This window comes from Rutilus rutilus (genome assembly GCF_951802725.1).
Source record: "Rutilus rutilus genome assembly, chromosome: 12".
Taxonomy (NCBI): domain Eukaryota; kingdom Metazoa; phylum Chordata; class Actinopteri; order Cypriniformes; family Leuciscidae; genus Rutilus; species Rutilus rutilus.
In genome coordinates, this window is record NC_140217.1 from 40,326,320 (window position 1) to 40,350,635 (window position 24,316).

Below are 24,316 nucleotides of genomic sequence, written 5' to 3' on the forward strand. Positions count from 1 at the left end.
TTAATTTGTTAAATAAAATTAACTCCCAATAAAAAAAAAAAAAAGGAAATGCTACTTGTTCACAATATGATTGATAGTGTGATTAATACATTAACTCATGAACCTTATTGTAAAGTGGTTACCTGTTTTGTTTTTGTTTTTTAGCTGGAAAAAGATCATGCTGAAACACCATCATTCCATGACTTACCTTTTTTATACGCATTGCATAATATACAGTAATGCTGATGTCTTGGTTTTGAAGCTGTAACTGTGTTTTCTTGCACTGCGTTTTGTGAGATTCTGTAGTCGGTGGTTTCATTGTCTGCTTGTATTTCGTGTTGATGGTGCTCGAGGTTCCTGAATAAAACATGCCCTGATAAGAGATGTCACATTATTGTTTTTGCACACAGTTATGACCTTGAATAAGTTGCATGCAGTCCAGTGCTAGAGTGTGTTTTGCACTCTTACATTTGCATAGTATTCCAATGCAACCTCTCCATAACAACCGCTAAAGTCAAACTGATTATTGACTTTTCCTTCAAGGTTGCACATAAACTGTTTATTTCTAAATTGTCATGTTTCGGAAAAAACAGCATTTCTCACTTCTTCCGCATGCAAAATATACAAAAAAAAGACATGCTTATCTTGTTCCCCTTTCTCTCTCTTTTTCTGCATTCTTGCTTCTGCATTACTCTGGTTTACTGATCTCAGTATCACAAGTGTTTTTGCTCGTGTGCGATACACTCTGTGATGTTCCTCATTTATCAGCTGCTTTGTATAAAAGCTTCCGTTAAGTGGCACTTTGCACTAATGTCACTGGTAGCTTCTTCTGTATTAGACCTGACTCTGAAGTAGGAGCTTGTTTAGTTCCCCTAAAATAGTTAAAACTAAATCCGTTCCCAGTTCCACACGCCAAAATAAAGCGGGTATTTTCCCTTTAGTTCTAGGAACTATGAAACAGTTCCTCCTGTGCAAAAGCCCCGATTGTTAGTTAATAAGTAATGTTTACTAATGGACCTTATTGTAAAGTTACCAATGTTTGTCTGTTTAACTAAATGTTGCAGCAGTTGCTGCACGATTATGACAAATTCATAATTGTCGTTTATTCCCTTGAAATTGTAATTGCGATTATTAATTAATATTATCACAATTTACATTGAATGATGTTTTGAATAGCTTTATACCAGTGGTTCTCAACTCCTGTGGCCATGGGACCCACATTTTTGGAATATATATATATGCATGTATAAAGCCTATTATAATAAATTTGCTTACACAAAAATTGTTGACACACACACAAGTACTGTCTCCCTTTACTTAACATACACATAAATTGTAAGAATATGACTAATACTGATAAATAAACAGTAGGCCTATTAAATAACAGTCCTAAACTAGTTTTTGTTAATACAATGTTGGTATGAGCCACCAGTCATTTAAAAATGTACAAAAATAACACAAAGTGAAAATAGTGGCATTTTGGGGTTATGAAAACAAGTGGTGATACACAATCCTAACAAGACCTGTTAATGAAACATGGAAACTGCTCCTGATGAACAGAATAAACATCTGACTAACGTGATTTATTGGTATTTTACTTTCATTTCGTGACTTACTAATTTACGATTGTACAGATTTTGTATTTTCGGAATACAATATAAATTGAGAATATAAAATAAGTTGCATTTTCTATGTTCCATAAGCTTAAACAGTACAATTTTTAATAGTTTAAAAGAAAAGTTTGTTTATAATGTGCATTATTACATTCATTAAAGTATATACACACTCATCACATTTACAGAGAGGCTGATGTGCTTCATTAAGCATGAAATGTTAAAGTATGTTATGTAACATATTTCATAAAGTGTCATGCCTGATCCCTCACAAAGCACATGGTCATTAACTGAAGTAAATATTGACGCTGATGAAGTCGCTGTGATGTTTGTATTGATGTCACTGGTAATTACACGTCCATGATCGTGGCGTCACTAGCTCCCAGAAGCTTGTCTGTTTTGAGAGAATGCAAACATGAACTATGAACCTGTTGTTAAATATGATTCATGGCATTACTGTACTCTGAAGAGAGCGCAAACACAACATCTACACATTTCTATTTGCAGCGTTGTAGCCAATCACAGTGAAGCCTGTTGAGCGCATTAATGCAGTGTCCAATCAGAGTTTTCTTTCTTGTGAAACCTTTAATTAAACCATGGAAGTGTTAGTGATAATCAAAGCACTGGACGGAAGAAAAAAATGTCGTATTTTTGTTCTTTTTTTTTTATTACTGACTGGCAATGTCAAGAAATGATTGTTTTTAAAGGGACTGTTCAGTCAAAAATTTATATTGTCTTATAATTTGCTTACCTTTGTGTTGTTTCAAACCCTGTTGACTTGCATAGAAATGGTGATTTACTCAAAGTGACCCTGCAGTGCCACCAAGTGGATGTTTCATTTTTTTTTAAATGACTATTTGTACCGTTCTACAATTATTATTTTTTTACACCTTTATTCTGCTATCTCTTGTTGTTTCATAACTTTATATCCCTCTCTGCTTTTTGTTGTTCTTTATTTCTGAGCTGTCTTACACCATCTGTCAGTGTGCTCTTCAGTTGGCTTTGCTGGACTTGTAACCTAATCCTGGACAGAACTTAATCTTCACAGTCTTTGAGCGACATCTGCACTGTGAGCCTTTGTGATCAAACAGTGATCCGTTAATCAAAGCGCAAGTGTGAGTGTTTTTATTGTGCGTCTGGGAACTTTGGCCGTGTGCAGTGCTTAAAGCTACACTGTGTCATTTTTTTAAGTTGATTCTTAGCAAAAAACACTTTGTTCTTTCAAAATGATATGTGCTCATTAATGTGTAATTACTTCTACCAACTAATCAAGTATTCTCGTAAGCGTAGAATCTGCCATTTAGAATACATACGAGCGAGTCGCTCGCCTCCATCTTGAAAATACATTAGCCAAAGAGGGACAAACCTGGAAATTCAAGCTTCGCCTTTCGCGTTTTTACACTCAGTGGCACCGTGACGAATGCGAGGGGCAGATTACTCGCGACTGCCGGCAGATTTGAAATAATTAATTAATTAATTAATTAGGAGTTAAAACGCCCTCGGAATGAGAGGGGCTAGAAAGTAATATTCAGTTGGTAGTCATAAACAATTTCACCGCTAGATGGGAGAAAATCCTACACAGTGTAGCTTTAAAGATGGCCTGGGAATCCTGCTGTGATACGGTGAAGTAGGTTCTGGTGTATGGATGCTTATTTCTGCCACGGAATAAAAAAGGTAATTGACCTTTTTAACACAAAAAAGTTGGTTACTTTATTTTTTAATCAAAAAAGCAGCATTTCAGGATGTAAACTCTGTACACCGAGAAAAAGTCGAAAAAAGAAAAAAGTCAATTTAAATTCAGTATTACGAGAAAAAAAAGTCAGAATTGTGAGATGTAAATTCAGTATTATGAGAAAAAAAAGTCAGAATTGCGAGATGTAAATTCAGTATTACGAGAAAAAAAAGTCAGAATTGTGAGGTGTAAATTCAGTATTACGAGAAAAAAAAATCAGAATTGTGAGATGTAAATTCAGAATTGCGAGATGTAAATTCAGTATTACGAGAAAAAAAAGTCAGAATTGCGAGATGTAAATTCAGTATTACGAGGAAAAAAAAGTCCGAATTGCGAGATGTAAATTCAGTATTACGAGAAAAAAAAGTCCGAATTGTGAGATGTAAATTCAGAATTGCGAGATGTAAATTCAGTATTACGAGAAAAAAAAGTCAGAATTGCGAGATGTAAATTCAGAATTGCGAGATGTAAATTCAGTATTACGAGAAAAAAAAGTCAGAATTGTGAGATGTAAATTCAGAATTGCGAGATGTAAATTCAGTATTACGAGAAAAAAAAGTCAGAATTGCGAGATGTAAATTCAGAATTGCGAGATGTAAATTCAGTATTACGAGAAAAAAAAGTCAGAATTGCGAGATGTAAATTCAGTATTACGAGAAAAAAAGTCAGAATTGCGAGATGTAAATTCAGTATTACAAGAAAAAAAGTCAGAATTGTGAGATGTAAATTCAGAATTGCGAGATGTAAATTCAGTATTACGAGAAAAAAAGTCAGAATTGCAAGATGTAAATTCAGTATTACAAGAAAAAAAGTCAGAATTGCGAGATGTAAATTCAGTATTACGAGAAAAAAAAGTCAGAATTGTGAGATGTAAATTCAGTATTACGAGAAAAAAAAGTCCGAATTGTGAGATGTAAATTCAGAATTGCGAGATGTAAATTCAGTATTACGAGAAAAAAAAGTCAGAATTGCGAGATGTAAATTCAGAATTGCGAGATGTAAATTCAGTATTACGAGAAAAAAAAGTCAGAATTGTGAGATGTAAATTCAGAATTGCGAGATGTAAATTCAGTATTACGAGAAAAAAAAGTCAGAATTGCGAGATGTAAATTCAGAATTGCGAGATGTAAATTCAGTATTACGAGAAAAAAAAGTCAGAATTGCGAGATGTAAATTCAGAATTGCGAGATGTAAATTCAGTATTACGAGAAAAAAAAGTCAGAATTGCGAGATGTAAATTCAGAATTGCGAGATGTAAATTCAGTATTACAAGAAAAAAGTCAGAATTGCGAGATGTAAATTCAGTATTACGAGAAAAAAAGTCAGAATTGTGAGATGTAAATTCAGTATTACGAGAAAAAAAAGTCAGAATTGTGAGATGTAAATTCAGAATTGCGAGATGTAAATTCAGTATTACGAGGAAAAAAAGTCAGAATTGCGAGATGTAAATTCAGTATTACGAGAAAAAAAAGTCAGAATTGCGAGATGTAAATTCAGTATTATGAGGAAAAAAAGTCAGAATTGCGAAATGTAAATTCAGTATTACGAGAAAAAATTTCAGTATTTGAGATGTAAATTCAGTATTACGAGAAAAAAAAAAAATCTGAGATAAAAAGTTATTATCTTTTTGGTTGTTTGTTTATTCGGTGGCGTAAGCAGTGTTCCCTGTGGATGAGTCCTCACCCCAGTGCGCGGGCAGTGGATCTGCGCGTACCACTCCAGACAGTACAGACACACGTGGATGCCCTGACCGATGAACAGACACACCCACATGATGATGTTCCACACCGGGCTCTTCCGGCTGTCGTTCATGGCGAAGTTAAACACCACTGGAAAGGTACACACAAAAAATCACCACATTTCAGCCTGCTCTTTAACTTTAACTTGTCATTATGCTGTCTAGATATTTCATGTTGGCCAAAATCTTAAGGCTTTGTTTGTATTTATTTAATTAATTTACGGATGAGGAAATCCTAGAATGCTCTGATATCAGTCACACCAAAAATTATTAAAGCACCAGATATATTTTTTTTGCTAGTGTGTGCAGGACACTATAGCTCATTAATGTAAGTGAGGAGAGCAAAATAAAGTAAACTGTGACATATTATACCCAATAACTCTTCATACAGTGACTACCAGTAACGTTTATACAAATCTGGGATCAAATATTACTCAGACACTTTGAGCTGATCATGTTTTGCTGAAGTGTTTCGTCTTTAATTGCTAATGCTCTTTTTACACACAGACTGAACACAATGAAGCATTGCTTGGTGATTGGTTGAGCTAAACTGGTATTATCTAATTGTGTAGTTAAATTTAACAGCTGACAGATATTCAGCATAATTCATGTGTGAGACAGTCTAACAGAAGGACGGACAAAACCAGTCAAATATCAACTGAGTTCTGCTCATATTTTATTACCATTTTCTAAACTATAGTGAATAAACTGTGATAATGTGAGAAATGTTGAAGGTGTCTGAGTAAATTTTGGTTTGACTGCAAGTGCAGCAAAAACATACAATACATAAAAATAGTTGGTAACACTTTACAATAAGGTTCCATTTGTCAAAATGACCTTATTGTAAAGTGTTACCAATTAGTTAAACTACCGTTCTTACCACCGATACCCGCGAATGTGCAGAACATCACCGGGTAGAAGAACCCGAAGCCCATCGTGAAGGCGTATTCATGAACGAATGCAGAAACGGCAAAGACACACAGTGTGGCCATCGAGCGGAGTTTATAACCCGACAGCTGAGGGGATCAAGACAGACTCAAGGTCAGAATCATTCAGACACGACACGTATTTTAACAGTGCGACTCGTTCTCACCCGGAGGAAGTCTCTGTAGCCGTAATAATAAAGCCAGTCGTGTACGACGATGTTCCATGTGCGGTAATAATTGGCAAAAGAAGTGGAGTTCCACCAGTCCTGATGAAAGAGAGACGAGACTCTAAACCTGTGAACCAGCACTCGTTAATAACAACAAGCAATGTACATTATTCATCTTTCTTAAAGTCCCTCTGTGGTGAAAATCCAGCTTTTAATGTTGTTTATGTGTCTATGTGGTGTTTATAATACGCTGTAAGACAAACCATGTGTAAATTCATAAGTCGACACCATTGCTGAGTATTTTCTCCTTAAAAAAATAATACAATATTTATGCAGTTGTGATATTGACATTGCCAATTCTACTTAATTTATAAACATTTAAAATGCTACATTTTTACATTTAAAACTAAAAAAAAATAAAAAATAACATAAAAAAGAAAATAAAGTAATTTAATCTAATGTTTTATGGGCATCGGAAGCTTTAGTTGATTCCTTTTATATAATGAACAAAATAAAAACAACGATCAATCCTTGCATATGACATTTGTAAATAAAATCAAATTTTTCTGCTGTGAAACTTCAAAATTTATAAAAATATAGAATTATAAATGTTTACATTTAAAATTGATAAATTAAAATGAAAGAAACAAACAAAAAAGTTTTTCAAAAAAATATATAAACTAAATGCAAACATAAATAAACACTAAAAACTCATCTGTTTAAAGTCCCCCTGTGGTGAGAATCCAGCTTTTAATGTTGTTTATGTGTCTATGTGGTGTTTTTAATATGCTTTAAGACAAACCATGTGCAAATTCATAAGTCGACACCATTGCTGAGTATTTCCTCCTTAAAACTGCAGTGAACCAAAGACAGTCTCAAAAACACGCTTTGAAATCGCTGGTGTTTCTGACGTCACAAACTACCTTGTAACCAATCAGATCAACGTGTGATCGTCAACCAGTGGATCTCTGAGCTGAGTGAGTGAGTGGAGGCGGGGCTCATTTGCATATTCATAGAATCACGCATACTAAATGAGGCAAGGGTGTCGAGTTACAGTCAAGATATTTTAAGGCATGAAGACATTTTTCAAGGGAAATAATGTTTAAATATGTCATTTTGATGATCAAAGATTAGTTTTAAGGGATAAAATGAAAAGACTACAGGGGGACTTAAAACCTTATGAAGTGTTTACAACTTTTCTATACGTTCATACATAGAAAATAGTTTACTTTAAACTAATGAGAGATCACTTACTTTGTAAAACATCCGGTCAGCGAAACGCAGCATCTCGGCGAAGGCGTTGAGCCAACAGTGCAGGAACGCGTAGAAGCCCAACATTAACATGAGCATCCCTGAACACAACAACGAGTCTCAAATCACACACACTGCCTGGATAATACATACATAAACCGCTTTTCTTTATATTAACTAATATAGGCTGCGCATTCTTGTGACATCATCTGAAATTGAAAGTCGTTTCGGATGTGAACTGTTGCAGTTTGAGTAAAGTTCATAAATAGTTTGTACTGGTGAATCAGATCAGTGAATTTTTATTTCATGTTGACTTAGAGCAAAGACATAGTGTGTGTGTGTGTGTGTGTGTGTGTGTGATGGGTAGGTTTAGGGTGTGTGTGTATGTGATGGGTAGGTTTAGGGTGTGTGTGTGTGTGTACCTGGAAAGGCTGCATGGAAGAGCATCAGGATGAGTGAGCGTGAGTTGAGCGGCTGGTGGCTGTTGTTCCGGAACACTGGGATGCACAAGCGCACCAGTATGAAGTACAGGTAGAAGAAACTGGCCAAGATCTGAGACAGAGGAACAAGAGCGTTACCAACTCTCACGGTGAGACTAACACTGTGTGTGAACACTAACACACTACCACTCTGTGTGTGAACATTAACACACTACCACTCTGTGTGTGAACATTAACACACTACCACTCTGTGTGTGAACATTAACACACTACCACTCTGTGTGTGAACACTAACACACTACCACTCTGTGTGTGAACATTAACACACTACCACTCTGTGTGTGAACACTAACACACTACCACTCTGTGTGTGAACACTAACACACTAACACTGCTCTACAACCAGTCAGGGGTTTGTACTGTGCCATCATTTTCATGACGGAAAAGAAAAAAAAATTGGAGTGAAATGTGTTTGTTAAATATACTCTAATGTCCTTTTTAAAATGTATTTATATTTTAATATAATTTATTTATTTATAAATAGACAATCAAACACCTGATAATACTGACAGACGGAGTATAAGATCATCTGCAGACCTTTTTTTTTATATATATTTATTTATATGTTGGTCATGATCATTTTTATCATCAAGTATAGCTGTAAGTAGGCTACAGATCATGGTGGTATTTGCTGTGTGCTAAATTTAATTTGTGCTATTTAAAAAATATTTTGTTGATTTTCATCACTGTATAAAAGTAATAAGAATTGAGGAGTGAAATTATCAGGAAAAAAATAATGTTACAGTTCAAAACATTGCTTTTTACCTTTTTCTTTTGTTTATGCAAAATACAATTTCTCATTTTTGATTTAAATGTTTGGGTGTAATATGAGCCAGACGTGTTAAAGTGAGCGATTGGTCAATCCCACCCTCAGGAAGTTCATGCCGACGTAGTTCCACCTGATGGACGGGTTTCTGAAGGGAACAGTAAACAGTGAGGATATTGATTTTTAAGTCTGTAATACAGTCGTGTGGCTCAACAAGAGGCGTTTACCGCGGATACTCCTCACGGTAGATCAGAGTCGGGCAAAACAAGAAGTACAAATAACTGGAGAGTGACGGATATCGCAGAGGTTTATCTGTGGAAAAACAGACGTGAAGATCAGCGTTACGACTCAAACCAACATTTACTCAGACATTTCTCACAGTTTCGCAGTTTATTCACTTTAGTTTAGAAAATGGTAATAAAATATGAGCAGAACTCAGTTGATATTTGACTGGTTTTGTCCGTCCTTCTGTTAGACTGTCTCACACATGAATTATGTTGAATATCTGTCAGCTGTTAAATTTAACTACACAATTAGATAATACCAGTTTAGCTCAACCAATCACCAAGCAATGCTTCATTGTGTTCAGTCTGTGTGTAAAAAGAGCATTAGCAATTAAAGAAAAAACACACTTCAGCAAAACATGATCAGCTCAAAGTGTCTGAATCATATTTGGTCCCAAATCTTTACAGGTAGTCGCTGTATGAAGAATTATTGGGTATAATATGTCACAGTTTACTTTATTTTGCTCTCCTCACTTACATTAATGAGCTATAGTGTCCTGCACACACTAGTGAAAATGATATCTGGTGTGTTTTTAGCACTCTCACCCTTCTGTGTGTTGTTTTTGAGGACGGCTGGTACGGTTTCACGGATAAACGAGTAGCTCTTCATCACTAATCTGATCTGTGGAGTAAAAGCAGGAGTTAGTCGGACTGTATCTGCCCAGTTTTGTCCATTAGGCCGCTGACCTCTGACCCCTGTCCCCCTATTTGAGCACATCTGCTTTGATATGCATGAGATGATGCCAATCATTGAGTATTTGTTTAATTTGGCAAAGGCCAGCAGACTTTGGACCCTGAACCTCAAATGAACGGTGGCACACACCACTGGGCGTCGCTTCGGGTCTGGCACACTATTATTAAAACCCAGTTCATTAACCATTAACTAAACAAACGTTTTATCTTCATAGTATTGGATGTAATGAAGATAATGATAATCATTAAATGATATATATATATATATATATATATATATATATATATATATATATATATATATATATATTCTATTATTTTTCTATAGTCTATTATTTTATTTAATAATCATTAAATTAAATATGTATATTTCTGATTATACATCTCATTTAATTATATAGATTATAAAAATATATTATATAAATAATGATTTTCATTAAATGATATATTATTATTAAAACCCAGTTTGTTAACCATTAATTTATTAAACTTCATAGTGTTTGATGTAATGATGTATTAAATATTATATATTATATTATTATAAATAATATTATATTATATCATATTATTATAAATAATTTTATATTAAATAATAATCACTCAAATAAATATATATATATATATATATATATCATTTTTATTTTTTATTTTTTTATAATCATTCAATTATATATGTAATGTATTTCTGATTATACATCTCATTTAATTATCCTGTAGATTATATACAAAAATATATTATATATATTTTATAAATGATTGTCATTAAAATATATATTATTTGTCTATTTATTTGATTTAATTGTCATTAAATTATATATGTAACTTATTTTTGATTATATACCTAATTATTAGATATAATTTAATTATCATGTAGATTATATATTAAAATATATTATATATAAAATAATTCTATATAATTTATTATATAATTAATATTTTATTTATTATACAAATTTAAACATTAAACACAAAAATCTTTAAATTATTTTATATGTATATACATTTAATTTGATATAATTTATTTAATTTAATTGTCAAATTACATGCATATGCATTTAAATATATTACATATGCATGTAATGTAATAATAAAGTAGATTAAGCATGTCGATTGTATATTCCCAGTACCTGTTCTAATATGATGATGAATCGTGATGCGGGCGGCAGCTGATAATGCAGGACGACACACACAGGGAATATTCCCAGCATGCTCGTCTGCGCAGCACACAGCGTGAGCGCACACACACACGTCTTCCAGCGGCTCCTGAGGGCCCGTTCGCCCCAGACCCGCAGAACGTGGTACGGCCCGAGCAGAGTGTAGCTAAACATGAGCGTCCAGGCCCAGACCACCGTACCCAACTGACCAAACGCGTAATAGAACAGATCAAAGTCCAGAACCAGCCTGAAAGATACACACACTGTCAGGCCCTCACACACACGTATACACACACTCACTGTCAGGTTCTCACACACACTCACTGTCAGGCTCTCACACACACACACTGTCAGGCCCTCACACACACACACGTATACACACACTCACTGTCAGGTTCTCACACACACTCACTGTCAGGCTCTCACACACACACGTATACACACACTCACTGTCAGGCCCTCACACACACACACGTATACACACACTCACTGTCAGGCTCTCACACACACGTACACACACTCACTGTCAGGCTCTCACACACACACATACACACACTCACTGTCAGGCTCTCACACACACACACGTATACACACACTCACTGTCAGGTTCTCACACACACTCACTGTCAGGCTCTCACACACACACACACGTATACACACACTCACTGTCAGGCCCTCACACACACACACACGTATACACACACACTGTCAGGCCCTCACACACACGTATACACACACACTGTCAGGCCCTCACACACACACACGTATACACACACTCACTGTCAGGTTCTCACACACACACACGTATACACACACTCACTGTCAGGCTCTCACACACACATACACACACTCACTGTCAGGTTCTCACACACACACGTATACACACACTCACTGTCAGGCTCTCACACACACACGTATACACACACTCACTGTCAGGCTCTCACACACACACGTATACTGTACACACACTCACTGTCAGGCTCTCACACACACACACGTATACACACACTCACTGTCAGGCCCTCACACACACACACGTATACACACACTCACTGTCAGGCTCTCACACACACATACACACACTCACTGTCAGGCTCTCACACACACACATACACACACTCACTGTCAGGCTCACACACACACACTCACTGTCAGGCTCTCACACACATACACACACTCACTGTCAGGCTCTCACACACACATACACACACTCACTGTCAGGCTCTCACACACACACATACACACACTCACTGTCAGGCTCACACACACACACTCACTGTCAGGCTCTCACACACATACACACACTCACTGTCAGGCTCACACATACACACACACACTCACTGTCAGGCTTATTTTTGTTTAATTGACTGTTTTTCAGGTTAATTGTCTTTACTTTATATATGCACACTCACACACTCTCTCTCACACACACACACACACGTATACACACACTCACTGTCAGGCCCTCACACACACACACGTATACACACACTCACTGTCAGGCTCTCACACACACATACACACACTCACTGTCAGGCTCTCACACACACACATACACACACTCACTGTCAGGCTCACACATACACACACACACTCACTGTCAGGCTTATTTTCGTTTAATTGTCTGTTTTTCAGGTTAATTGTCTTTACTTTATATATGCACACTCACACACTCTCTCTCTCACACACACACACACACACTTACACAACACTCACACACTCACGCACATGTATACACACACATACACACTCACACATTCACACACATATTCACACACTCCCACACACATTCACACACTCACTCTCTCACACACACACTCTCACACGCACACACACACTCACTCACCTGCCCTGGTCGATGTAGTCCACTGCTAAAGTGCTCATGATGAAGAGGAATAGAGCTGCGATGAACATGTGGTAGATGGTCCTGATGTGACTGATCTCAAATAACTCACTGGAGAGAGAGGAACACATTTTTTGTGCCATTCTTGGTTAAAATATTAATAATAATAATAATAAATATAGCTGCAAGCCCCGAAGGGGAAGCAACAGCAGAGCAGAGCCAGAAGAGCAAAAACAGAACGAACATAAAAAATAAAAAAACACGACACACTTTCACTTAGCTTCCGAGGTTCAGTAGTTCAATTTTGCATAATATAAATGCAGCGAATGACAAATAAATGCTATATTTAACAAGTTCAGATTCGATTATTCTTAGAACGACACCATGTCTGGAACAGATGCTCTTCTGGCCACAGTATCTCTTGCGGTCTGGGCCTGTGCCACAGGATTCGGACCCATGACCAGAAATGTTGTGCCGATATGTCAGATCGTTTAAAAGATGCAATTTATGACAAAATTCAAAATGGCCGATCATGTCTTGGGATTGGGCATGAGACGAGGAATCCATAGGCACCAAGGTCACTATTTTCTGACAAACTGTTCAGAAGTTATGATTTTTCATTTCTCATGACCTGTTGGTGGCACTGTTCCCAAATTTGGCATGGGCCCTCAGATTATGGTTCTGATTAAGTGTACCAAGTTTCGTTTCAATCGATCAAAGTTTTGCTAAGATACAGCCTCTGAACCAATTTTGAGTCAATATTAAGTTTGCAACATATTTTCTAGAACAAAGCGTTCAAAACGTATTACCTTTTGAAAAGTGAATTTTTGAACTGGTGGTGGCGCTATAGAGTTGGTCTTAGAGACCCCAGAGTCGGTCTTATTACTGTTCATTACCATCACTACAAGTGTGCCAATTTTCATCTTTTTTTTTTTTGAACACTTGCGGTTCATAGGGCTGCCATACACTCCCATTGGGGAGGAAGAATAATAAAGTAAACTGGTGACAATTACAGTTTTTCAGAACATCTAAAACACGCTTTAATATTTTTAAGAAGTTGTGACCTTACTCCAGCAGTGAGCATCTGGCTATAAACACCTTCCCCTGCTCCAGTTTGTGCCTGGAAATCAAAGTATATGTGCAGAAACACTTTTATTCAGGCACGTAACTCATTCTGCATTGGCAGGATGTGACATCACAGAAACTCTCACCTGTTATTGGTGCTTCCCGTCTGGTCAGTGTGTGTTTGTGTTTGTGTTTGTGTTTGTGTGTGTGTGGACAGAGACTGCAGTGAGTCAGTGAGCGCTCGCTCCAACACTTCATTCAGACGAGACTGAACATGTCTGATCACTTCCTCTTTCATCCTCTGAGCAGAAGAAACAGTTTCATATGATCAGTCTGAGACCAGCTGAGACTGCGCTATCATGGTGTTGGGTTGTTCTAAATGTTCTTTTTTTTAATTATTATTATTTTTTTATTAAAGGCAAAAATCACCATGGACTATAAATACTGCAATATGCAATACTAAAATAGATTTACAATCATAAAAAAATATATATATATATATATTATATGAAAATATCTTTTCTTAAAATAACCACTGGGATTTTATTTATTCTAGTGCTGTCAAATCGATTCTAAAATTAAAGTTTGTGTTTACATAATATATGTGTGTATGTTTGTGTGTATGTGTGTGTGTGTGTGTGTGTGTATATATATATATATATATATATATATATATATATATATATATATATATATATACATATATATATATATATTTGTATTTTGATATTTTCATTAAATTCTCAGATACAAAAATGCTGATATATTACTATAACTGTTGTAATAAAACAATGTAATTGGTATTTGATGCCTTTAATTTCAGCACACACACACACACACACACACACACACACACACACACACACAACAAAATTAATGTTCGTTCTTATTTGGGCAGGATCATGTTGTTTTCGGCAGTGAAGTGTCTTACCTCCATGTCTTGGTTTCTCTGTGTCATCTCTCTCATTCTCGTGTGATTCTCATCTACACACACACACACACACACACACACACACACACACACACACACACAGTACAGCAGTGCTTTACATTGGTTAATGTATAATAATGTAATAGTGCTTTACATTGGTTAATGTATAATAATGTAATAGTGCTTTACATTGGTTAATGTATAATAATATAATAGTGCTTTACATTGGTTAATGTATAATAATATAATAGTGCTTTACATTGGTTAATGTATAATAATATAATAGTGCTTTACATTGGTTAATGTATAATAATATAATAGTCATTGGTTAATGTATAATAATATAATAGTGTTTTACATTGGTTAATGTATAATAATATAATAGTGCTTTACATTGGTTAATGTATAATATAATAGTGCTTTACATTGGTTAATGTATAATAATATAATAGTCATTGGTTAATGTATAATAATATAATAGTGCTTTACATTGGTTAATGTATAATAATATAATAGTGTTTTACATTGGTTTATGTATAATAATATAATAGTGCTTTACATTGGTTTATGTATAATAATATAATAGTGCTTTACATTGGTTAATGTATAATAATATAATAGTGCTTTACATTGGTTAATGTATAATAATATAATAGTGCTTTACATTGGTTAATGTATAATAACATAATAGTGCTTTACATTGGTTAATGTATAATAATATAATAGTGTTTTACATTGGTTTATGTATAATAACATAATAGTGCTTTACATTGGTTAATGTATAATAACATAATAGTGCTTTACATTGGTTAATGTATAATAATATAATAGTGTTTTACATTGGTTAATGTATAATAATATAATAGTGCTTTACATTGGTTAATGTATAATAACATAATAGTGCTTTACATTGGTTAATGTATAATAATATAATAGTGCTTTACATTGGTTTATGTATAATAACATAATAGTGCTTTACATTGGTTAATGTATAATAATATAATAGTGTTTTACATTGGTTTATGTATAATAACATAATAGTGCTTTACATTGGTTAATGTATAATAACATAATAGTGCTTTACATTGGTTAATGTATAATAACATAATAGTGCTTTACATTGGTTAATGTATAATAATATAATAGTGCTTTACATTGGTTAATGTATAATAATATAATAGTGCTTTACATTGGTTAATGTATAATAATATAATAGTGCTTTACATTGGTTAATGTATAATAACATAATAGTGCTTTACATTGGTTAATGTATAATAATATAATAGTGCTTTACATTGGTTTATGTATAATAACATAATAGTGCTTTACATTGGTTAATGTATAATAATATAATAGTGTTTTACATTGGTTTATGTATAATAACATAATAGTGCTTTACATTGGTTAATGTATAATAATATAATAGTGTTTTACATTGGTTTATGTATAATAACATAATAGTGCTTTACATTGGTTAATGTATAATAATATAATAGTGTTTTACATTGGTTTATGTATAATAACATAATAGTGCTTTACATTAGTTAATGTATAATAACATAATAGTGCTTTACATTGGTTAATGTATAATAATATAATAGTGTTTTACATTGGTTTATGTATAATAACATAATAGTGTTTTACATTGGTTAATGTATAATAATATAATAGTGTTTTACATTGGTTTATGTATAATAACATAATGTGCTTTACATTGGTTAATGTATAATAATATAATAGTGTTTTACATTGGTTTATGTATAATAACATAATAGTGCTTTACATTGGTTAATGTATAATAATATAATAGTGTTTTACATTGGTTTATGTATAATAACATAATAGTGCTTTACATTGGTTTATGTATAATAACATAATAGTGCTTTACATTGGTTAATGTATAATAATATAATAGTGTTTTACATTGGTTTATGTATAATAACATAATAGTGCTTTACATTGGTTTATGTATAATAACATAATAGTGCTTTACATTGGTTTATGTATAATAACATAATAGTGCTTTACATTGGTTTATGTATAATAACATAATAGTGTTTTACATTGGTTAATGTATAATAATATAATAGTGTTTTACATTGGTTTATGTATAATAACATAATAGTGCTTTACATTGGTTAATGTATAATAATATAATAGTGCTTTACATTGGTTAATGCAAACATGTACAACGTTTGTCATCAGTGTGAACTCACGCTGTATGATCGAGCCGTTCTCAGTGTGTGTGGCTCCTCGGCCTCGAGTGTTTCTGGTGTCGTGTGTTGACATGACGCTTTAATCGATCAGAGTCCTGATGAAATGTCTAGGAGAGACCAACGTTTTATATTTAGATGCATGAAAAACATGATGATGGTTGCAGATGTTTCAGTGGAGATGAACCAGCTCTTGATGATTCGGTCTAATGCATCATCTGACCTTTTGAACCCTGCTGAAACATGTTGACCTGAAGTTACCTGTGCTATAGTGTATTCACTAAAGCTAGTTTACACATCTCAATGTAAACAGCGCTAATCTTTGACCGTTCGCTGATTATGAACGAGAGTTTCATGACCGAAAGAAACCCTCATTGTACTTTACGTTTAGCAAATGCATGTGCAGGTCACATATGACCTCAGTGTCATGGACACACAGATTTAATAATGAATGTTATTACACACATTTATGGTTATGGCTGATAAATGATGTTGGAGATGATGCTAACAGAGACAGACACAGATGTCACTTCAGAAAAACTCACTTCATGAATTCATTTAATACCTATGAATCTCTTACTTTATGAATTTATGAATGCTTTGATTGCTAGATTTGATTTGCTTTTTAATTGTAAAGACACAATAACTTCATTAGCATTCCTAAGAAGGGATTTATGAATGATTTTCAGGTAAACATGTCTAGATCATATTTCACCCAAAAAATTTAAGAATAATTTTTTTGTATATATATATATATATATATATATATATATATATTAGTTATTCTTATTACTGTAGTAGTATTTTTGCAGAAAATTACTTTAATACAATTATTACAAATAATATATATATATATATATGAAAATGTATAAATGCACTACTATATATCTATCTATATATGTGTGTATATATATATAATTTATTTAATTTATGTTTTTTGCAGAAAAAATATAATTATTACAAATCAAAAGCATAATAGCAGTACCTTGATGAATAAATAATACAACTTAAAATATAGCATTATTTTTGTATAAGAATTTGGAAGGGAAATGTAATTGTCATGAATACAATCTCAAAATACAAAGAAAGAAATGGTCCTAAAATATGCTTTCTGAGAACAAAATAAGTTTTCCTTTATTTAGTTATTTATTTATTAAGTGAAATATGACCTGGAGATGTTCCCGACCGATTTCATGAGATTCACTCTTATATTTCAATAATATTTCTTATAAATAACAAAACAGCCAGTACTTGATTTTAATCACTGAAAATGAATCGTAATTATCAGAAGGAAGACTGAAGCGTTAATGAACACGGACGGACTCACCTTGGCGGATCTCCAGTGGTTTTGTCCCGTTCGCTGTGACTGTACGTGTGTTTATATGAGCTTTGCTCTTCAGTGTCCTCAGGCTCTGCTCAACACCGTCACTGATCTGTTTACACACTGAATCTGCTCCACTGACCCTGTGTTCACAGACTCTGCTGTCAGTCTCTATACTGTACAAGTAGGCTATAAGCACATGATAGAGTGTGAGCTCAGATTAAATCGATTCCTCTGGATGTCAGCCAGACGCTCTTGTAGACTTGCTTACACACTGACCCGTGCCGAAACGGCCCTATCGCTCTGTTAGACAGATTTGATTATTTCTATTTGTGTCTTACTGTTATTTGAATGTTTTGCAGCGATAGATATCAGGGCCTAAAACTAACTTTTTCCCACTTTTTGCCATTTCCCGGCCATAATTATTTTTTATCAGCCATGAAACGGGCAGTTATGACACCAACATTTTAGATACCAGAGTTTCAGGTACAGAAATATAATAATCAAATGTAAATTAACACCGCATAGTCTTCACTCTATAATTTAAACATGGATTAATCCTTATTAAAGTTATTCAGCTAAGAGCAGTGAGCGATTTTCTCTTCTGTAGTTTGAAGTGTCTTGGATCGCACAGCTTTGTTTGATGCGTTGACGTAATTTCCACTGAAACAGGAAGAAAAGGCGGGACATATTGAATAGCTCCTCCCCCTTTTCAAATAGCCAATAGCGTTTAGTTTACCTCACAGACTGACAGCACCAGTTCATTTCATTCTTAACCAACATACAGATAGAAAACGTAATGTGTTTGAGCAACCGAACACACACTCCAACACATAATGCTCTGATGTGTCAACGGTCGCTTTGGTCAGGTGGTGTTTACAGCATAGGGGGCGGAGCTTCAGATTCTAGAGAGCATTTGATTGGACAGAAGATGTGATGAGAAGCGGTGATGTCCCATTTTAGAATGCTTATATCTCCTAAATGCACATTTCGTCATTGTTTTGGAACACACCGGCTTATGCATAACCTCAAGGCGAACATATTCATACTAAATGCTAAAAAACTTTTGATTTCAGGGGGCCTTTAACATTGAGGACACAGACGCAGGTTTATTAGGCTGCTGTCACTTTAAGAGCGAATGCACGGATCCAATATACTGATACACATGTGTTTTCCTTCTCAACTGTTTGTGTTCACTAAGATAATAACAATGATTATGAGGATAATAATCGTTAATTCTGGCATTTTCAAGCACAAGATGACGTGAAAGAGTTTAAATCAGTGTTTGCGCGCTCATAATTCATACAAATATTACTGGCGATTGACACCGATAAATATATTTGCCAACACTGAGTTTTTTCCTCTCATCTGCTCTTGGCGAATGTTAATTTCAGGCCGTGGATGTAGATATGGAAACTTGATCGAATGAATGACATTCACACATTTTTGATCTTATATATTTGGGGAACACTTATACTTTTTTCATATTAATCTGCTCCAGAAGGGAGTTTTCACAGCGTCAAATAACAAAAAGAATCGTTTTCTTAGAGTCGAGAACATTTTAATAATCTAAAGAAGCTTTTTCCACGGTAAAGAACTGTCTATGGATGTTAACGCTTGTTTATTGAATCATCGATGCCAGTAAAGAGCGTATATTTTTAAGAGTGTACTTACAGAAAACACTGACGTTCATGAATTATATTCTCTTTATTGAAACATTTTTAAAGTAAAGTTTTTCCACATGTCCATCATGCACTACAAAAACCAAACATAAAAAGGTAAATGATTACACAAATCCTCTAGTCCATCATGAGCCGTTATTCACATTTAGCAGATGCACAGAATCTCTTAAACCAAACCGCATGAGATCTTGTGTAACTGTGTTTGCCCAGCTGAAGCCAGAGGCTGATGACCGTTAGAAAGCGGCCCGCGTATATGAATATTGTTATGCATTATATCTTTATGAATGCATTATCTCATCAAGCTGTTCCTGGCTGCACGGTTTACTATACGAGATTCAGAATGGCTGAAAACACTCACAGAACCTTTAAAGTGTCGTCAAAAATCTGTTTTTCTCATAACCTGACTCTCTCACCCTGACTGGCAGATCAGGACGTGTCGACAGGTCAAAGGTCAGACTCAAAGCAATCTGACCACACACACACACACACACACACACACACGCACACACACACACAGATGAATGTGTCAGTATTTGATCAGAGTTCACACTGACTGATGTGACTGTCTGATCACGAGTGTGTGTGAGTGCATGCTTGTGTGTGTGTGTGTGTGTGTGTGTGTGTGTGTGTGAGAGAGTGCATGCTTGTGTGTGCGTGTGTGTGTGAGAGAGTGCATGCTTGTGTGTGTGTGTGTGTGTGTGTGTGTGTGAGAGAGAGTGCATGCTTGTGTGTGTGTGTGTGTGTGTGTGTGAGAGAGTGCATGCTTGTGTGTGTGTGTGTGTGTGTGTGAGTGCATGCTTGTGTGTGTGTGTGTGTGTGTGAGAGTGCATGCTTGTGTGTTTGTTTGTGTGTGTGAGAGTGTGTGTGACTGCATGCTTGTGTGTGTGTGAGAGTGCATGCTTGTGTGCGCGAGTGCATGTGTTTGAGTGTGTGTGTGTGTGTGTGTGTGTGTGTGTGAAAGTGCATGCTTGTGTGTGTGTGAGAGAGTGCATGCTTGTGTGTGTGTGTGTGTGTGTGAGTGCATGCTTGTGTGTGTGTGTGTGTGTGTGTGTGTGAGTGCATGCTTGTGTGTGTGTGTGTGTGTGCATGCTTGTGTGTATTTGTGTGCGTGAGAGAGTGTGTGAGTGCATGCTTGTGTGTGTGTGTGTGTGTGTGAGAGTGCATGCTTGTGTGTGTGTGTGCATGCTTGTGTGTGTGTGTGTGTGTGTGTGTGCATGTGTTTGTATGTGTGTGTCTGCATGTGTTTGTGTTGTTGTTTCTCACACATCTGAATTTATCAAATGTAAAGATAATAATTCCTCAACTCCACTTATGATGTATGAAATCCTGATTCTAGGAACAATCCGATCTACTCAGAATTGACTAGATATATTTACTCTTTTATTATCTGACTTTTACACTTAAATATTGAACGTCGCGTCTCTCTTACGGAAGCTTGTTTCTGCTTCAGATTAAAATTAAAATGGTAATTGCAACTTTTTATCTCACAATAATTCTGACCTTCTCAGAAATGTGAGATTCAAACTCAATTGTGGGAGAAAAAGTCGCCATTACCTTTTTAATGAATCACAGCGTGGCGGAAACGAGCTTCAGTACTCTAGAGTTTATTATAGGTAGAAGAAATTTAACTAAAAACTAATAAAGTTGTTTTCTTTATACAACGATACTGAAACATAATGCATACAAATCGCAACAAAAACTACTCTGTCATTTAAATATGAGTATAAAAATAGTAACAGCTACATAAAAATATTTCCTCATGACCTCACACTAATGTAGACGATGACGAACGGCGTCATACAGTCGGCTCGGGGGAAACGCAGACTTTTAGCACATTTTTTGTTTAGTTTTTCATTAGTATATTTGCTCATTTGAATTTCCTCATTTATCATTGGATTTTAATTCTTATATAAGGACATTGCCCCTTTAAAAAATAATGATCACTTGTAATTATTATTGGTTAGAAAAGATAAATGACTATTGGTACTAATATATAGAAAGACTGAAGGATTATGGGTAATAGTTTAAGAATCGGCCACATCTGTTACCCTGTAATCTCACCGTTCAGCAAAAACACTTTCATAGAAAACCATCAGTTCAAGTGTTCCTGAAATGATCTGAGAATGAAAGCTCTTCATCATGCAGCTCGACAGATTCTGCCAGTGTGTGTGACGAGTGTGTGTGACGAGTGTGTGTGACGGGTTCATGTTCATCACTGGAACTGCAGGCAACATGCATATATAAATATACAGAGAAGAGAATTCAGAAGTACAGGTCGCCTGGAGAGAAACACAAACAACATGGGAAATATTACTTATCATATAAATAAATAATTGTAAATAATTGTAATATTATAATATGTATTTAATAATATGTTATTGTTATGCATTGTCATATTTATTAATATAATAACTAATTATATATATATATATATATATATATATATATATATATATATATATATAATGTAAAATATGTTGATATTTTATTAAATATATTAAATATATTATAATTACAATATTTAATAACATTTATAATATTATAAATAAATATATTATAAATATAATTACATACATTTTTTATTTTATAAATAATTTATAAAAAAACTAGAATATTTGGTAATATGGTAAGTAATACATTAAATAGATTTAATTACATATAATAAATAAAAAAACACGTTTTTTTTAATCTTATAATTGATTAAATTACTAAAGAATATTATTAAATATATGTAATGTATTATACTTATCATATTTAATATCTTTAGTAATTAAATCAATTATTTGTAAAATTATAATATTTAATAATATAATTATATTAATAATGTAATATATATTATTAAATATATTTAATTTATTATAATATATATATATATATATATATATATATATATATATATATACACACTTTTTTTGTAATTTAATCAACTATTTTTTAATATACAAATACTGTCCATTACTCTGCATATGCTTGCATTTAAAACAATAATATCAATACCTTTTTTTTCTTTTCTTTTTTTTCTTTTTTTTTAACAGTACTATTGTAAAGGTGATCTTCTCTTCAGTAGTTCTCGGTCAGTGTACCTGTGTGTGAGTGTGTGTGAGTGTGTGTTTAGCTGGCGATGAGCTTCTCTTGACGAATGCCTTCCTCTGATTGGTCAGCAGTGACAGACGTAGAGCGAGCGCTGAAACACACACTAGAAACCATCATCATCAGAGGCTTTACACCACAGCATGTTACAGTGAAGTTATGACAGTCACACACTGTCATGCTTACCTGTTATCATTCACATCTCTGCCATTTCCTGTTCAAATAAGTATGAATATGCATTAAAATACTGATAATAAGTGCTCAAAGTAATGCATTAAAGATGCTCGGATCTGCTGCACGAAGAGTCATCTGAGTTTATTTACATTTACTGCATTAAATATAAAATGCTTCCTTCATTTATAGAAAACAACGGCGATGAGCGTCACATGATTCGAGTCTATGGATGTTTCAATCAAGTCCCATGCAGAAATTCTTTTAGACACTGAGCAATAACATTTGGTTCAGCTAATAAAGTACAGCATCAGTTGTGTTGGTGTGAAGCGTCTTTACCGTTCAGTGTGTGTGTGGAGTCCGTGTGTGTGTCGTCCGCTGACTGCGTCCTGTTCACATGAGGAACACACACACACACACAGCTGTAGTAAAAACACAGAGTTCGATCAGACATAAGTCATAAACGCTGTTACTCACTTGCTGGTCAAACTGGTTGATTTGGGTTTTTCACTGGCGCTGCTGAACATCACATTGCTGAATGTGATTGGCTGATCTCTGCTGCGCGTGAACATGTGATTGGCTGATGAGGAGGCGGGGTAATGTCCTGGGCGAATCGGCTTGGCTGAGGGCAAAAAATAAAACCATAAAATGTAATATTATAATTTTACATGTATTTAATATTATTACACTTATTACAGTTTAAAAATGTAGTAATATTATATTTATAATACGATACTTGATGCATTAAATATATTAAATAACAATTATAATATTATAAATGCATGTATTATATTCAAAAAATATTGTTAGTAATTCAATAAATTATTTAAAATGTAATATTATACTCATATTTATAATATAATAAATATGTTATTAAATCTACTTAATGTATTATTCTTCATGTTTAATCATTTTAAAATTGTAATATATTTTTAGTAATTTAATAAATAATTTATACAATCATAATATTTAGAGTATTATTTATTTATAATAAAATGTTACTAAATATATTCAATGTATTATAATATTCAGTAATATCTTTAGTAATTAAATAAATGATTTATACAATGTTAAAATGTAATATTATATATATTTAAATTTATAATATTATTATATAATATTATTATATTTATATATTTAATAATATTTATGTAATTTAATAAATTATTTATAAAATTATAAAAGTGTATAATATTA

General features: G+C 33.9%; 2 protein-coding genes across 4 annotated transcripts in view; both read right to left on the reverse strand.

Annotated features, from left to right (window-relative positions):
* Positions 1 to 1,141: 1,141 nt before the first annotated feature.
* Positions 1,142 to 18,301, reverse strand: soat2 (sterol O-acyltransferase 2). 2 transcript variants are annotated; one of them, XM_084425702.1, is made up of 16 exons: positions 18,183 to 18,301; positions 16,859 to 16,965; positions 14,643 to 14,695; positions 13,858 to 14,012; positions 13,716 to 13,766; positions 12,650 to 12,757; positions 10,777 to 11,050; positions 9,503 to 9,578; positions 8,900 to 8,984; positions 8,775 to 8,820; positions 7,829 to 7,958; positions 7,410 to 7,507; positions 6,156 to 6,254; positions 5,943 to 6,078; positions 5,008 to 5,153; positions 1,142 to 1,986 (listed from the first exon to the last, which is right to left on the reverse strand). In XM_084425702.1, exons 2-16 carry the CDS (start codon positions 16,929 to 16,931, stop codon positions 1,933 to 1,935), a joined length of 1,584 nt encoding a protein of 527 aa, XP_084281828.1. In that variant the 5' UTR covers positions 16,932 to 16,965; positions 18,183 to 18,301; the 3' UTR covers positions 1,142 to 1,932. The 2 variants fall into 2 exon arrangements, with proteins under 2 accessions (XP_084281828.1, XP_084281829.1); XM_084425703.1 differs by lacking the exon at positions 18,183 to 18,301 and having other exon boundaries at positions 1,531 to 1,986; positions 16,859 to 17,030.
* A 3,732-nt stretch (positions 18,302 to 22,033) lies between these two features.
* Positions 22,034 to 24,316, reverse strand: part of kif5ab (kinesin family member 5A, b) — a 45,692-nt gene continuing 43,409 nt past the window's right edge. The window contains exons 25-29 of one of the 2 annotated variants that reach the window (XM_084425698.1): positions 23,597 to 23,741; positions 23,459 to 23,508; positions 23,135 to 23,162; positions 22,942 to 23,054; positions 22,034 to 22,137 (exon numbers count right to left, since the gene is read on the reverse strand). In XM_084425698.1, coding sequence (XP_084281824.1) covers positions 22,970 to 23,054; positions 23,135 to 23,162; positions 23,459 to 23,508; positions 23,597 to 23,741 — 308 coding nt within the window. In that variant the 3' untranslated portion in view covers positions 22,034 to 22,137; positions 22,942 to 22,969. Of the gene's footprint in view, positions 22,138 to 22,888; positions 23,055 to 23,134; positions 23,163 to 23,458; positions 23,509 to 23,596; positions 23,742 to 24,316 lie in introns of those variants that run through there. The other variant, XM_084425699.1, reaches the window with a different exon arrangement.

What these genes read in the sequence shown, in the direction of transcription:
- soat2 (XM_084425702.1), bottom strand. Translation starts at nt 16,931, where the DNA reads ATGTCAACACACGACACCAGAAACACTCGAGGCCGAGGAGCCACACAC. An exon ending in GCCAGATGCTCACTGCTGGA is followed by an intron (nt 12,758 to 13,715) that starts GTAAGGTCACAA and finishes CTCTCTCTCCAG; the next exon opens with TGAGTTATTTGAGATCAGTC. An exon ending in TCATCATCATATTAGAACAG is followed by an intron (nt 9,579 to 10,776) that starts GTACTGGGAATA and finishes TTTACTCCACAG; the next exon opens with ATCAGATTAGTGATGAAGAG.